General features: G+C 37.1%; 1 protein-coding gene across 8 annotated transcripts in view; it reads right to left on the bottom strand.

Moving 5' to 3' along the window:
- CSDE1 (cold shock domain containing E1) overlaps positions 1-16,652 on the bottom strand; it is a 38,577-nt gene that overhangs the window by 11,248 nt on the left and 10,677 nt on the right. For 2 of the 8 annotated variants that reach the window (XM_043575914.1, XM_043575915.1), the window contains exons 3-13: positions 11,716-11,862; positions 9,854-10,052; positions 8,473-8,582; positions 7,980-8,072; positions 7,264-7,361; positions 4,287-4,368; positions 3,587-3,715; positions 3,352-3,477; positions 2,281-2,493; positions 527-667; positions 279-443 (exon numbers count right to left, since the gene is read on the bottom strand). In XM_043575914.1, the coding sequence (XP_043431849.1) occupies positions 279-443; positions 527-667; positions 2,281-2,493; positions 3,352-3,477; positions 3,587-3,715; positions 4,287-4,368; positions 7,264-7,361; positions 7,980-8,072; positions 8,473-8,582; positions 9,854-10,052; positions 11,716-11,853 (1,494 nt within the window). In that variant the 5' untranslated portion in view covers positions 11,854-11,862. Of the gene's footprint in view, positions 1-278; positions 444-526; positions 668-2,280; positions 2,494-3,351; positions 3,478-3,586; positions 3,716-4,286; positions 4,369-7,263; positions 7,362-7,979; positions 8,073-8,472; positions 8,583-9,853; positions 10,053-10,290; positions 11,863-16,652 lie in introns of those variants that run through there. The other 6 variants (XM_043575917.1, XM_043575918.1, XM_043575920.1 and 3 more) reach the window with 4 other exon arrangements.

Consider the following 16,652-nt stretch of genomic DNA (forward strand, 5'->3'; position numbering starts at 1 on the left):
ACAGTTTTGGCTGTCACACAGAGGGAGAAGAGAGATACTGATCTCCAGTGGGTAAAGGTCAGGGATGCTGCTTAACATCCCACAATCCATAGAACAGCCCCCCCACCCCCCAAGTCATAATGTGGAGATTAAAAACCTTCTTTTAGATCAGTTCACTGTTAATGTTACAGAGAATTCCAAAAGAGACAATACTTCATTCCATTACTGTGTGGACAGTGGTTTCCTTGAAAGAGAGGAATAAAGAGCTACACAAATCATTTTGATCATGTAAAACTTACCTTTTCTTTGCCTTTATTTGGGCTAGTGGTTTTAGGATTAGAGAAAGTGGCTTCTTTTTCTACAGTGCCCAGAAAACGATGATCTGAATGGGAATGGAACGAAACCGTGCCCTTGGGAAGCTTTTTAATCCTAATAGCATGATTTCTTTGGGCAGAGAGCATATCCTACAAATGATAAACAAAAGTAACTTTAAACTGAAAAAAGAAGCATCAAGAAACCATCCCATTCTTTCTCAAAAAGTACTCACAGGAACCACAGTAAACTCTACTTCATCCGCAATATGGAGCTGATTCCCATCCAGAATTTCACTGAAGTGGAAGAACATACGAGCGTCACGATCCACACACTTGATGAAACCAAATCCATCTCTCATGGCAGCAATTACACCCTGAAATCCAGATAATATTTTCACTGGCTGCGAAGCTTGCCAAGAAAACAATACTCAATTCTGGAAGCATCAAGTTAAACTCATTAGGAATTCTCTGAATTAATGACTCAAAATCTGTACCCACTTTTTAATTTTTCTATTTAAATACAAACTCATTGCTTTCAGTAAATTAACTTCTAAGCCACTGTCTGAGATGCTACCCCCCCGGTCAGCATGCATAGAAAAAACTATCACATTTGAGTGTTAACACGTGCACACAATATACTCCTTTTCATTCTCAAATTTGTGAACTTGGTATTATTACCCTGTATTGCAAGATGAGGAAATCGAGGCTGAAGTTAAGCAGTTTGTTCAAAGCACACAGCTAATAAGTGGTAGAAAACAAAGATTCTAAATCTATGGATCCTAAGGCCCAAGCTTTATGACAACATCTAGAAATTTTAAAAATCTACACAAATACTTCAAATACTTCCAAAGTCAACTAAAGGGAACTTTTTTTTTTAGTCTCAATCTCAAAAATTTTTATGTGAGTTTAGGTGCAGGAAAGGCTTAAGATTAAGGTCTGAAGAATAAACAAAATATACGAAATCCTTTCCTCATTTTTCCCCCTTACTAAATTATCAGCTTTGTAAGGGCAATTACATCCAGAGTTAGCTGGCACATGGCAGGTACTCAGAAGTTTACTGAAACAATTATTATCAACCTACCAATGACTTACATGTTGCGTATTTATTTGTATTATTACTGACGACTATTCTATAACCAGTTTTGAATATAGCATAAATAATATCCTGACATTTAATCTTTGGCTAAATCTTGATGGCAGCCAAGCTACTCGACAATGTAGTCTATACTGTCAAGCAAAATAGACCCTACCTGAGAAGCTTTTTGTTTAAAACACACACACACACACACACACACACCCCATTCATTTGGTTCTCAAAATTTATAAAGTTAAAAGCACATTGCAAGTATCAAACAAGATCAGTTCTCCAAAGATAAAGGTTCTAAGTCCCAAGAAACTTAAATTTTCATTGAATGTACCCAGTTCCATTGACCGCACGGAGATATACCGCTCATGTTACGATCCCAACAGAACTATAAATTACATCTGAGGCAGTTAATTTATGAAAACAGAGCTTATAAAACATGTTTGGGAAACATTTCTGGTGCAGGTCACTCCTGGACATATACCCACTGAAAAGAGTTTGCAAATTCCTGCTGTAAAAGCCAAAAATCCAAAACCTACTTAACCTTATCGAGTGTTTACTAAACATGGAACAGTTTGGGAAGGTCTGTTTTCTACAACGATAGACTTGAATTTTCTCAGTCTTCATATTTAAGGTCCACAAAGTAACGGACTCTCAAAAGATCTTAGAATTCCTCCTGTACACACTTCCATTCTGAAACTTTTTCACATCTGTTTCAAGATAACTGGCAGAGTCAGTTACCAAACCCAGACTGACTGAAATATCTGTGTTCTTAGTCACTTCACAAGGAAGCTGCCCCATGTCATCATTAACTTAAATGCTTTTCAGTATAGCATTACAAATTTGAATATAATATTAGACCCCCATACTGAATACAAATATCTAATAATATCCAACACTTACCATCTCTCTGGCTTCATTAGTGAACTGAAACGTATTTGATAGAACTTCTATGTTGGTTGCTCGTTCTAACTTGTCACGTCGGTCTGTTGAAATATTAAACCTAACATGGTCGCCTTCCAGCAGGGTCACCTTGGATTTTGTATCTTTGTCTCCAAAGGGAAGCTCTTTAGGAATCACAAAATCAACTTTGATGCGTCCTGGCAATGGGTCATTCTGATGAGAAGGAAAAACTATTTTAGCTGGAGATTTCTCATCCTTCCTAGTTCTAAGTCAAACAAGAAGAACACACAGCAAACCCATGTTATTTATAATAAACAGTTCCCTACAGAGAAAAAAAATGTTGACAACATAAGCCCAATTTGCAAACTTTGTGTTCTGTGGTCACATGATAAAATCACAACACTGCAGTTAAGATCCTGCACTCTGACAGAGATATTTTATTTAAGGAAAAGAATTTGTCTTTTAGGTTTCACATTTCTTTAGCAATGACGCCAGCAGTCTCCTCTCCTCACCTTACCTCCCACATAAAAGAAACAAACTGGTAGAGGAGGAGGGGGAGGAGGTGGGAGAGAACCCCAATAAATGCATACCTAAAATGGTTTTTCCCAATTTAACCAGCATTTCTTTTGTCCTTTTCTCCTGATCACCCAGTACAAAACAAAACCTATTCATGGACATATCAACCACTGGTCCCTCGTTTAGCTTAATTATATATATCAAGAAATATTTGGGGTTCCTGGGTGGCTCAGTCGGTTAAGCGTGTGACTTCAGCTCAGGTCATGATCTCACAGCTCATGGGTTCGAGCCCTGTGTCGGGCTCTGTGCTGACAGCTCAGAGCCTGGAGCCTGCTTTGGATTCTGCGTCCTTCTCTCACTCTGCCCCCCCCCTCCCCCCCGCTCATGCTCTTTCTCTCTCAAGAATAAATAAATGTTAAAAAATAAAAAATAAATAAAAGAGAAATATTTAATTGTTCCACCACCATAAAATTATATTAATTGAATAAAATTTCTGTATATCAAACTGTTCTACTGATGAGACAATAGAAAACTCTTCTGAAAAAGACTATTTACCTGGTTTTTACTGGGTACTTTTGGGATTACTTTGGTTACAGTTCCTTCAAAATGTTCAATGCTGATATCTTCAAAAATGACTGTTCCTTGAGGCAATAGTCTGACATCTGTTGCAACTTCTTTACCCTAAATCAGAAGGGAGGAGGAGATCATATAATTTTAAGTGTTTCCTAAAAATGTAATTCACTACTGACCTTAAAAGAAGGCCGAAGATCAAGTTAGTCAACTATCTTACATTTCTGTCCTTGATTGTGAATTCCACGTCATCTCCAGGCTGTAAGGTTTCTAAGTCACCCTTAAATTCACTATAGTGAAAGAATATCTCTTTTACGATATCACCTCTTTCAATAAAGCCAAACGCCTCCTAAAGACAAACAAGCAAAACCCAAAAAAATAATAGGAACATTAGGTACTATTCAGTGTACATATTTATGATTACAATTTACAGTCAATAAGCCTTGTTGTAAAATTATACTGCCCTGGAAACAATATATTTGGCTAGGTCTAATATTAACAGTATCAATTACATGGCCCATTGTAAAGAAAATATGAATTAGTAACTAAGAAATTTTAAAAGATTACTTTTGACATTACCAGTGAGATATTTTTAAAAGGAAGACAAAGGGGCGCCTGGGTGGCGCAGTCGGTTAAGTGTCCGACTTCAGCCAGGTCACGATCTCGCAGTCCGTGGGTTCGAGCCCCGCATCAGGCTCTGGGCTGATGGCTCAGAGCCTGGAGCCTGTTTCCGATTCTGTGTCTCCCTCTCTCTCTGACCCTCCCCCGTTCATGCTCTGTCTCTCTCTGTCCCAAAAATAAATAAAGGTTGATAAAAAGAAAACAAAGAAAAAAAAGAACCAAAGGCTTGGGTTTGAAGTATGGACTGAAAGTAGTCAAAGAACAAAAACCTCAAATTTTTCACATTTGATGATACTTACCTTCATGGCACAAACTACTCCCTGACAGCGGGCTTGCTTCTTTTTCAACAGCATAATGTTACGAGCACTTACAGCACCAGTACTAGAAAGGAATAATTGGGTGGGGGTGGGGGGATCAAAAAGGGGTAAAAAAAAAAAAAAATGCATTGGCTTGGTTAGATATGAGGAATCTAGAGAAACAATTAGTTTTCTGAGAGCTCAATTTTATGTCAACACAAAGAGCAAATATAAAGTTTTTGACACATGATCCTTTTCACATGGCTTCATATGCAAAGGATTTTTTGCTCAAATTCTCTAGCCTTCTAAATTGGGCACACACATATATATCATTTTTCTCTTAGAATCTTAAAAGAGTATCACAGATACCCTATGCTTTTCTATTACAACAAAAGAAAGTCATAAACTGAATGCAACCAAATAGGGTAATCTAAAGTCTTAGGAAGGTCATTTATTGGGTAAACATTTGAGTATCTTGTGCCACAAACTAAAGGTACTGGGGAGATAGAGATGGATACGGAATGGTCCCTGTTTGCAACGAGTGCTGAATTTACTAGCTATCCCATCAATGATTTCTGATTAAACAGCCATAAAAGAAGGTTGAATAAATGTGATTAAAGGAGAAATTTCCTATGCTTTAAAAACAAAAACAAACAAACAAGACATTCACCTTCATTGAAACCCATTAGACCCTACATGTTGTTATCCTGTCCTCATCTTTGAGCAGGAAAATGTAAATCTGATTTCATTTTAAAGATGGTACAGGCTATTGGTGTAGTTGTTTTAACAAAAGGTAAAGACTAAGTAAATTCTTCACAGACAAACTGTCACCCAATTGGGGTTTTTATTTCAAAAATTTAACAGACTAATGAAGACAGTGGAAAATATACTATTTGTCTTTGCAACTTACTACAGTGAAAGACTTTAGAGCCAGACCGGGGTTCAAAGACCTGCTATTTACAGGCTGTATGACTTTAGGCAAGTTACTTTATGAGAACATACTCTGTGTTACAGATGAAGACACTGATCAGGTGAAGCTGTTCTCAGAAGTAACAATTATATACATTTAGTACAAGTGCTTGGCATACAGGAACTTAATAAATTATCCCCTAGATTCCTATCTAAGATCAAATGGAGGGCTTTAGACTGAAACTATTAACATACCCTCCAACTCAATCTGATTCCTTTTAGTCTGACAAGAGGTAAGATTCAGGGCTAATAATTCTGCACACGCTCTTGGGACTTTGCTTTCTCTACACTATTGTAAAGTGCATTCCTAGCATTTTTTCCAACTTCCTACTTTTAACTTCCTTCTGTGCTTGTACAAAAGTAATTTTCTCTAGGCTTTCTTTCTTTTTTGCCTATTTTTCAGAGGGGGGGGAAGGAGAGAGAGAGAGAGAGAGAGAGAGAGAGAGAGAGAGAGAGAGGAAGGGAGGGAGGGGCAGAGAGAGGGAGAAAGAACCTCAAGCAGGCTCTGGCGTTGTCAGTGCAGAGCCTGATGTGGGGCTCGAACCCACAACCACGAGATTATGACCTAAGCCAAAATCAAGAGTCAGACGCTTAACTGATGGAGCCACCCAGGTGCCCCTTATCCTTAAGCTTTCTTAACTACATTTTCCTTAACTGCTCATACTGATGAATTCAACGGCTGTATATCCTGTCCATTAAGCTTGTTTCAGACTTCTACATGCAACTACATATTTATGATCTTCACCTACATAAAATGCCAAAACAAGGGGAGCCTGGTTTGGCTCAGTTGGTTGAGGGCCCAACTTCAGCTCAGGTCATGAACTCACGATTCATGAGTTTGAGCCCCACATCAGGCTCGTTGCTCTCTGCGCAGTCTGCTTTGGATCCTCTGTCCACTCCTCCCCATTGCCCCTCCCCTCCCCTGCTCACTTCTTGCTCTCTCAAAAACGAATAAACATTTATTTAAAAAAATGCCAAAATAAGTATAATTCTTCTCCCACATTTAGTACTTTCTGCTGTATCTTCTGGTTAATGACATCACCTGTCCAGTAGCCAGAAAACTGGCATTTGGAACTCTCCTTAATTCCAATATACACCTCTATCTAATCAATGGCTTAACTTCTCCACCTAACCATCCTTGGCCTATGCATATAGTAGACACTCATCTTGCATATTAACTCTCAAGTCACTGCTTCTAGTCTAGCGTATACCTACCCTTCAAAAGTCTACCATCTCCACCACTTCAATGATCTAAACCAATCATACCTCCATCTCTGCTCCTACCCTGCCGCCAACCCCCCCCACCCCGCCCAATTTAAAATCCCTCCAGAGTCCTAGGACTATGGGATAAAGCTCAAACTTCATCTTCCTATGATCCAATCAATTCAACCAAACTCAAAACTTTTGGCCATTTCCTCAAAATTACACTTCTACTCAGAATGCTATTTCCCCCCCATCTCCCTGGTGACTTTACACCATTTCCCTCAAAACTTCTCTTTAGCACTGTGAAACTTTCACGGACTTCTAGAACAGCTCCTTGAAAGCTCGGACCATAACTTTAATTATATTCCTATTTTTGACAGCTGCACAGTGCCCATCATAGCACAGACCCTCAAATGCTTAGCTGATGAAAAGTTTAAAAGACCATGAAGGGGAACCTGGGTGACTCAGTCGGTTGAGCGCCTGACTTTGGCTCGGGTCATGATCTCACGGTTTGTGGGTTCGGGCCCCCCCCCCCATCAGGCTCTGTGCTGATAGCTCAGAGCCTGGAGCCTGCTTCAGATTCTGTGTCTCCCTCTCTCTGCCCCTCCCCTGCTTGTGTTTTCTCTCTCTCTCTCAAAAATAAACATTAAAAAAAAAAGATCATGAAAATTATCATTAAAATTATCCAAATCTACAAGTTAGGTTTTCAATGTACTTCAATTTTCTTCTCCTTGGGGGGAGGAGGAGGACACACAAACAAAAGAAACAAAACAAAAACTCCCAACTTAAGTGGAAAAAAAGAACTTACTGTTTATTGTTATCAATTACAAAGTTTATTTTATCTCCGGTTTCCAGCTGAACGTTCCCTTCGACATCTTCAGGGGTGTAAGTCAGATAAAACACTTCCTGTGAATTAATAAGTTGTTATTACTATACTGGCAGGATGCATATTCTCTGTATACTGTGATTTACTTTGTTAAATACCTCTTAAACTGGCATTTTAAACCAAATGTCTTAACAATGCTTTATGACAAGTACATTGTTTTATTCATATAAACACACACTTCCCCTCCATGATGCTGATGACTTCTGCGAGTCCACAGCTGAGCAGCAATCCAACTTCAAAAAGCTTACACACGTGGAAGCATTTGCCCAGAGACTGTAGTTACATTTCAAAAAAACAATTTTTATGTAAGGCATTCCAAACAAAAAAGATGGAGTTAGTGCTTAAAAAGAACCAGAAAAAAGATCCCCTCCCACAACCCCCAAAAATTCGAGTAAAAGGAACATTTTACCTTAATGTTCTAACTAAGGTCACACTTGGGCAAGCTAAGACACTTGGAAGTCCTAAGGATTTTTTTCGTTTTAAAGTTTTTGATTATGCTGCACTCGAAGTCTCTTAGAAACCAAATTTAAAACTGAATTTATCAACTGCAGCTTACGTTTTCTATTTTGAATTTTAAAGTACGCTTATAGATCACATGGTGGATCAGGCAAAGGTTTAAGAAAAATACACAAGTTTACCCCATTACGTTCGTAGCATACACTCCCTGTTGGACTCTGACCCGGGGCAGCTGGAGATTTACTCTCTAAGTTGTGAGGAACAGCGCACACAACCTACCAGTCAAAAAAAAAAAAATTTCCATTGCTAATCATTTCAGGAGCAGCACTGTGCAATATTAACTGAATTTTAATATCCTCTATACTATACATAGGGATGCATTTTAATATGATCCACAAGAGGATGTCATGCTGCCAAGTTTCAAACTTACAGTACATAAGCTGACTGTAAGTGTAGTCTTAGGGTTATATGTAAAAACCCAAATTGAGTCTTGACCATATTTTATTTCAGGTCAAGAAATGCCAGTGCTTCTGTTAGAATTTTAAGATAGTAATCTTTATATACTATAGCTCTCTTGCGTGCAAACTGAGGAGATGGGGAGAATCTTCCTTTTCTAATGTGAAAGATATGCAAATGCAGGGCCCTAAGAAAACACAAAGCATCAAAGCCACTAACTTGTCCATTCATTCGTTCTTCAGGGAGGATTTCTGGTTTTATCTTCACCAGTTTAACAGCAATGGGTTTCCCAGTCCGCCGGTCAGATGATACTTCGAATTCAACATCATCTAGAATAAAGTATAAGTATTGTATGTGTTGGACTAATTTTAGCAAAATGGTACTTCACTTTCAAGCCAAACTTAATGTAGCATTTGAGATGTTTTAGACCAGTGACTTCTCAAAGTGCAGTTCCTGGACCAGCAGCAGCAGCAGCAGCACATTACCTGGTAGCTTAGCAGAAATGCAAAGTCCTGGGCCCCGCCCCACTTCAGACCTATTGAAAGACAAACTCTAGGCACCAGGTACAGCAATTTGTTTTGACAAGCCTTCCAGGTTATTCTGATACATACTAATGCTTCAGAACCACTGTTTTATTCTAAGATAGAAACGTCTTCGTTTTCACATTTAACAAATACTGAAAATGAGGCGATATAAAGATCATGACCTTTGGCAACTTTTCTTCTTTCTTAAGCTTCTCTGTATCTCAGTTTCCTCATCTGCAAAGTAAGGATTAACCAAAATAATGTTCTTGCAGGGTTTAGAGTATTTGGTATGCCAAATATGCATGTAAACTACTGCTCTTTTTTCCCAAAGATACTTAAAAAAACAAAACAAACAAACAAAAAAAAACCACACCGAGGGGGTGCCTGGGTGGTTGAATCTAAGTGTCTGACTTCGGTTCAGGTCATGATCTCCTGGTTTCTGAGTTCAAGCCCTGCATCAGGCTCTCTGCTGTAGGCACAGAGCCTGTTTTGGATCCTCTATCCCCTTCCACTTTGCCCCTCCTCTGCTCATGCTCCCTCACTCTCAAAAATAAATAAAAACATTAAAAAAATTGTAATAAAATCTTTAAACACACACACCTTGACACCTTGTAACTTCAGTCTTCCAGTAAGCCATACATTTTCACATGTGAAAGTAATTTCTATGGTGTCAGCCAAGATGAATAGTTCAAGTGGTGACACTGTAGGAGTTATTTTTCTCAGGTACTACCAAAATTAGTACTTAATAAAATAGTCAAAACTAACACTATAAAAGTCTAATATTTTCATTGGTTTAAAATCTAATATACAGCTAAAGTCATTATTATGGGGGAGAACAATTAGATCTTCCAAGTATCTATTTAAAAAATATTTAAAGATATCTTTAAGTCAATTAGTCCTTTATCCCTCAAAAAGATAACACCACAAGAGAAATCAGGATTCTGTTAGTTTACAGAGATACATTTCAGTAACTGGGACAATTAAAAGGCCAAAAGTAGAACACTGTCACGAGCAAGATGATATGCAAGAGAAATCTGTGATTAGTTTTTTAAAAAGAATAGTCAATGACAGATTACCTCCTACTTTTAAGTCCTGCAGGTTGCCATTATACTGTGAACAGTGGAAGAAAAGTCTAGCTTGACGTTCTGAACACTGAATAAATCCATAAGAGGTTAGCAGTTTTTCAATAACCCCAGTTTCACGCAGTGCTGCTGAAGTACCATTGGGGTACCCATTGTGTCCATTGTTATGGAGAAGGTTTGGATCAAAGCTCATCTGTTTTAAGAAGAAAAAGAACTTAATATATTCAGATCTGTACATTAAAGCATTTTATGATTAACAAATCACTAAATTTTTAATATAAACAAGCAAAGAAAACAAAGATAAAATCGGTAAAGCAAAGTTTATGGGATTTTACTATTGAAATGTTAGTTTAGCTAATAAAATATTTCAGAAGAAATAATTCCATTTATTTTAAGGAACTGCCCCAATTTATGGTAGAATTTTCACTTACCAGACAAATAGGATTTCTGGAGTTTAGTGTTAAGGTAAAGCAACTACGTTAAGTATAAGCTGCCTTTATGTTAACTTCAAATTACTACTAAAACAATAATTTCAGAACAAAGGTAACTGATATTCAAGGGATGGCAACCCAGACTACCAAAACACTTCTTTAAGAAATTTGCTAACACCTACTTTGAAACTTAAATAGAAATCAACACTATTTGGTAAGCCATGCATCCAAAGGCAATTACTTAAATTAGTAGAGATGAAAATAAAACAAACTTTGTATGCAATACTTATTTCAAACTACAAAATATTAGAGTAATGCAGATTCTTCAGTGAAAGATAACCCTTAGAAAACAGGATTTTTCTAAGACAGAAGTCCATGACAACAAAAACTCTTCAAATCTAAAAATGTTTTGATCATTTCACAGTATATTTAAAGAAATCTTTTCACCCGTTTCAGATGCTGATGAAATCTCTAAATACTGTCATTTGCTTCTACGATCAAGTAAAACAAAGGAAAACATTCTTTAGTGAAAAGAGCTATTTAAATATAATGCAATGGAACATGTTAGATCATCAAATACAGTCTATCACATTGGAGATTTCATTTTGCCTTATTTGAGTAAAACCATAAAAACAAATTATTAATGTAAGTGATGGATAAAAGAGGAAAAATCCCTAGGAGAGATTAGGTCTATAACTGATTTACTATGACAGCAACATATCCACATCTTTACTAGTTTTAGACTCTTCCATTGAAAATTTGACTTATTAAGAAGCATTTTCATTTAAATGTGATGTTGGGCACTATTAATAAAAATATTTTTCTTTAGGAAAATAAAAAGACTAAGACTGTAGAACAATAAACCCAAGTATGAGTAGTTAAACAGTACATGGGATGGCCAAACCATGCAAATCAAAGCCATTAAATCTGTAGGTAATTAAGTTCTAGTTCTTTCATACTAGACATTCTTCTGTTTGACATGCATGAACTCATTTAATTTTTTACAAAGCCCAAGAGAAAGTAATATTATCCTCATTTTACTAATGAGGTAACAGACACAGAAAGGTTAAATGACTTGCCAAAGTTAAATGGTAGAGGATTTAAACCAAGAAGGCCTACCGCTACAATCTGGGTTCTGAACTAGGGCTAAAATACAAAATACTGATTGCAGTGGAGGCAGGAGTTAAAGTTTAAGATTCTTCACTTCTAACAAGCTTCCAAGGTGGTACCAATGCTTTAGATTCTTGGACACACTATGAGTAGCAAGGCCTAAACTACTTATCTTTCATGATTCAGGGTGAAGGAAATGCCTAGAGAAGTTAGAAAGTGAGTTTGCAGGTTACTTCAACCAAAGTGAGTGGCCCTCCTAAGTCATGCTCTTAACACAAAGCAAAATGAGCTGGGATGACTGTTTCCCTGACTTACAGATCTCTGATACGTGGGGGTCCTCTTTTGTTTTTTAGTCCCAGATGAGGTAGAAGATGAAGATAAAGGTAAAGAAAGTGAAGGAGGGGCTGCAGGAGGGGGATGAGGATCTGATGATACAGTAAAAACGTTCTCCATCTCAAACAGCTGTGGTAACATAGCACAATGTTTATAACTATGATCAATAACAATTTAACACACACTTGACAGTCAACTTCTATACCTTTACAGATTTACCATTAGGTTACTTCAGCAAAACAGAATTCATTGAATCAGGTTTCTATTGACAAAAGAAATTATAGTGTTAACATTAAGAGGTCAAGCTGAAATGTATCTTTTAAAGCCCTTTCACAATCCCTAATCCACAACATTTACAATTTTTTAAATGCCATAATGAGTCACTGGTGGTTGCTACAATGACACAATTCAGCCCAACTTCTTCTCAACGTCTCACAACTTCACACGGAATCCAGTATTTTCAGTTATTTGACTCTTCAGAGTATGCACAACAATAATCCAATAGGATGTGGAAGAAAATATTACAACTATATTATTTATCTTGCCCATAGATAAACTTAGCTTTATTATAAATATCATATATTTTCAGGAAAGGACTGAGTGGTATGTTAGATAATATCATACTGCGCATACATTACTTAGGTGTTCTGAGGGAGGGTGAAAAACTCCACAAGAGGCTGACAGTGAAGCCCTCATTCATTTACTTTCAGTATATTACAATTTATATTTGCCCAATTAAGTGGACAAATGTAGCTATCTAGTTTAAACAGCCCTCACAAAAAGACAAACAGGGGGCACCTGGGTGGCTCAGTCAGTTGAGCGTCTGACTTCGGCTCAGGTCATGATCTCACTGTCCATGAGTTCAAGCCCTGCGTCGGGCTCTGTGCTGACAGCTCAGAGCCTGGAGCCTGCTTCGGATTCTGTGTTTCCCCCTCTCTCTGACCCTCCCCCGTTCATGCTCTGTTTCTGTCTCAAAAATAAACGTTAAAAATTTTTTTTTTTACAAAAAGACAAACGGTTGAAAAAGATTGCTACAGAAGACTCTTAGATAGAAAAAAAATGTTAATATAAGGCAAGCACCAGCAAAGAAAATGGGCCCTGACACTTCTAATCCTAGTATTAGTTCTTTAACCTCTACATGACGTAAAATGATCATCTAATTTAAGATCTGATAAGTCTGCCAAACGTTAATATCAAGACTATGATACAGACTTATACTAGTAGCAATAAAACACACTGCACATATACTGTCCCTGATATTAATTCATGATGGTATACATTTTTAAAACACTTATATACTAACCATTTAGACATAACATTTTTAGTGAGGGGGAAGTTTCTGTACTGTTAATAGGTAAACTATTTTTATGGTATTGTTTATTTCATCTTTTGTTTTTAAGTAGGCTCCATGCCCAATGTGGGGCTTTAACTCACGATCCTAAGATTAATAAGAGTCACATGCTCTATCGACTGAGCCAGCCAGACATCCCAAAATGTAAGTTAGATGTTTTTTCTTCTTTTGAAGTTTTTATTCATTTAAGTAATCTCTACACCCAACACGGGGCTCAAACTCACAACCCCGAGATCAAGAGTTGCCAGCTCTTCTGACTGAGCCAACCAGGCACCTTTTCCATCTTTATCTTCCTTATTTGTAGGACTATGTTTTATAACACAAATGCGATGTGTCTAGTATAATTACACGATTTAGAAGTATCTACACATATACACACTGACTATACATGCTTTAACTAACAATATGATCAAACTAATTTGAAGACCATATTCTAGATCCAAGACATGTCTTGGATCATGACTTTCAAGCTGTGCTATTTGGACTAGAGTTATTACCATACAGGTAAGAACACAATACTGTGATTTGTAACACACAGGCCATGAAGTTCCAAAAACCACATTCTCAAGTCTCCAGTCCTATCACATATTCCTGCAGGTATAAGGTCAGACTTGGTTTTGTAAGGGAAAATGAAACAGAAGTACAAGGAATCAGAGCTATCCTTTCCCTCTAAGATTATTATTCCCCAACAAAGGTTCTGGAACTTAGACTGTATTGCTCTTTAGTCTCATCTCACCTCAAAATGAGTATCAAAGCAGAATTGAAAAATGGTCTTTCCTTTCTCCTCCCATCTTTCCTGACTGAAGTTTCTTTCTCTATCCTTTATCCATTTGGGGGGCCTCATCTTTCTTTTAGGAAAAACATGGCACTGGAGCAACTTTAGATAAAGCAATATGTTAACACCCTTCTCTTCAAAGAATTCTTTACAATTCAGGCTAAACTACATTTCTATGGCACTGTAAGATTTTCTTAACCAGCACCACTAAAACTTTAAAGAAGTGCCATTAAACAAAAAGAAAGTTCGTTACACACACACACACGCCAATTACATAAAAGTGTTAAGTCCAATGGAAAAAACAGATAGCTCAACAACAGATGCTTCTTTGTAAAAAAATAAGATAAAGACACATCAAAAAAAAGGGGGGAGGGGGAATGGAAGGAAAGGACCAGAGTGTAAATGTTATTTGGCTTTTTTTAAATGGGGACGGGGGAACAATTTCGTTGTTCACCTTACAGCATACAAAAATATAATCAAGATAGACCTAGTTAAATACCCTAACAGATATTAAATACAAACATGCTTATTAATAAAATTTTTGGAAGACTTTCTAGATTTGAAAACAGAAAAAACTGCAAAGAGTCAATGATTACATACAAAAAGGACAACCTTCTATACCCAAACCTAAAGAAAACAAATGCAAACACAAAGGTATCAGCGTTATTATTAAGGAAATGTAAGCAAATCAGTGGAATTAAACTATAATAAGTCACCCCTTTTCCACATTTTGCTTTCTGCAATTTGTTACCCACCTCCCTACCCCCCAACCACAGTCTGGAAGCATGTGATACTCCTCCTGACATATTGTCAGAAGGTCAATAGCAGCCTCACACTATACCACATGCAAATGTCATTCATCACTTCAGCTCATCATGTAGGCATTTTATCATCTCACATCACTACAACAAGGGCAAGTACAGTACAATAAGATGTTCTGAGAGATACATTCAACATAACTTTAACTATAGTATACTGATATAATTGGGTTAATTACTATTAATATCTTATTGCACCTAATTTACAAATTAATTTCATCACAGATATGTAGGAATAGAAAAAAGCCGGTTTATACAGGGATCAGTACTGAGGTTCCACACATCCACTGGGAGTCTTAAAACATATCCCTTTGTTGATAAGGGGAGGCTTACTGTACTAGATTATAAACTCCATGAGGGCAAGGACTTTTTGTTCAAAGTTAAATTCCTACAGTCTAGACAAACAGTTGTTGGCACATATTAGGCACTCATTTGTCAAATACTGCAAGCATTTAGACAAATAAATGAGTCTTAAAGACCACTCATTAAACATAAAATACAAGAAAAACTTCAGTTTTGACCATCAAAATTTTGATAAAGTTATTCATTTATCAAATGACCAAAGATTAAAGATTTAAAAATAGTGAGAAAGTAGGCTAAGAACAATATGCTCAAATACTTTTATGTTGGTAAACTGGTGCAACCTTTCTGAAATGCAGCAACATGAATCAAAATGTGGAGTTGTTTTCCTTAATAATTCCAATGCAGGAAACCTGCAATCTGAAATGTGTGAATGACACTTTATGCACCAATGTGTTCACTGATATGTTTTAATAACAAACGTCTGGAAACAATCTAGTCTAACATTGGGTCAAGTCACAACAATTTGTATAAATGCCATGCAGTCTTTAGAAAGGATGGACAAATATGCTTACGCTATAATATGAAATGACAAATAAGAGAGATTATCTATACAATATGATTTCAAATGTATTTTAAAAAAGACCAGAGAAGTCTAATCTAATGCTCACGGATTTCTCAAGAGAACACTTGGAAGGTGTCTTAAAATGGTAAATGGGGACAGAATACAGTACTGATACTATGGCCCCGTATTATTATTATTTTTTAAAATAGGCTCCATGCCCAATATAGGGCTTGAACTCATCAACCTGAGGCTAAGAGCTGCACGCTTTACTGGCTGAACTGGCCAGGACCCCTCCATGGCCCACATTCTTTTTATCTTTTAAGTAGGCTCCATGCCCAGCATTGAGCCCAAAGAGGGACCTGAATTCAAGACCCTGAGATCAAGACCTGAGCTGAGATCAAGAGTTGGACGTTCAACCGAGCTACCCAGGCACCCCCATGGCCCACATTCTTAACCGCTGCCTTATACATGAAAGAATTTTAGTACCTACATCAATACTGTTCTAGGCTGTGTTCATATAGAGAATCCAACAGATAAAAATTCCCAACTTCCCTACATATTTATTTTTAAAATTGGAAAGTCATTAACGTTAACCCACCCCTTTACAAAAGAAGAATTGGAGGGGTGCCTGGAAGGCTCAGTCAGTTAAGCAACAGACTCTTGATTCTGGCTCAGATCCCTTGGTCGTGAGACTGAGCCCCACATCCGGCTCCCTGCTGAGCGTGGAACCTGCTTGGGATTCTGTCTGCCCCTCTTTTTCATGAGTGTACTCTTTGTCTTTCAAAATAAACACTAAAAAAAAAAAAAAAAAGTTCATGTTGGGGTGCCTAGTCTTTTACTCTTCTGAAGACTAAAGAAAATGGTACAGTTTCAATTTGCATTACCTTATCTAATCCAGCACAACTGATAACAATCTAAAATTATTTTTTAAAAATCAAATGAGGAGGTTAAGAAGAAACAAACAGAAGAGGCAAATGGTACAATAACTTTAAAACTGAGTAACTGAGTGTCTGTTTACAGAACACAGATAATTTAAATAAATTGGTATGATTGGTAATTTTCACAGTTAAGGAATAATTTTGGTCCACAGTATGATCATTACCACAACAG

The sequence above is a fragment of the Prionailurus bengalensis genome, chromosome C1, assembly GCF_016509475.1.
Source record: "Prionailurus bengalensis isolate Pbe53 chromosome C1, Fcat_Pben_1.1_paternal_pri, whole genome shotgun sequence".
Lineage (NCBI taxonomy): Eukaryota > Metazoa > Chordata > Mammalia > Carnivora > Felidae > Prionailurus > Prionailurus bengalensis.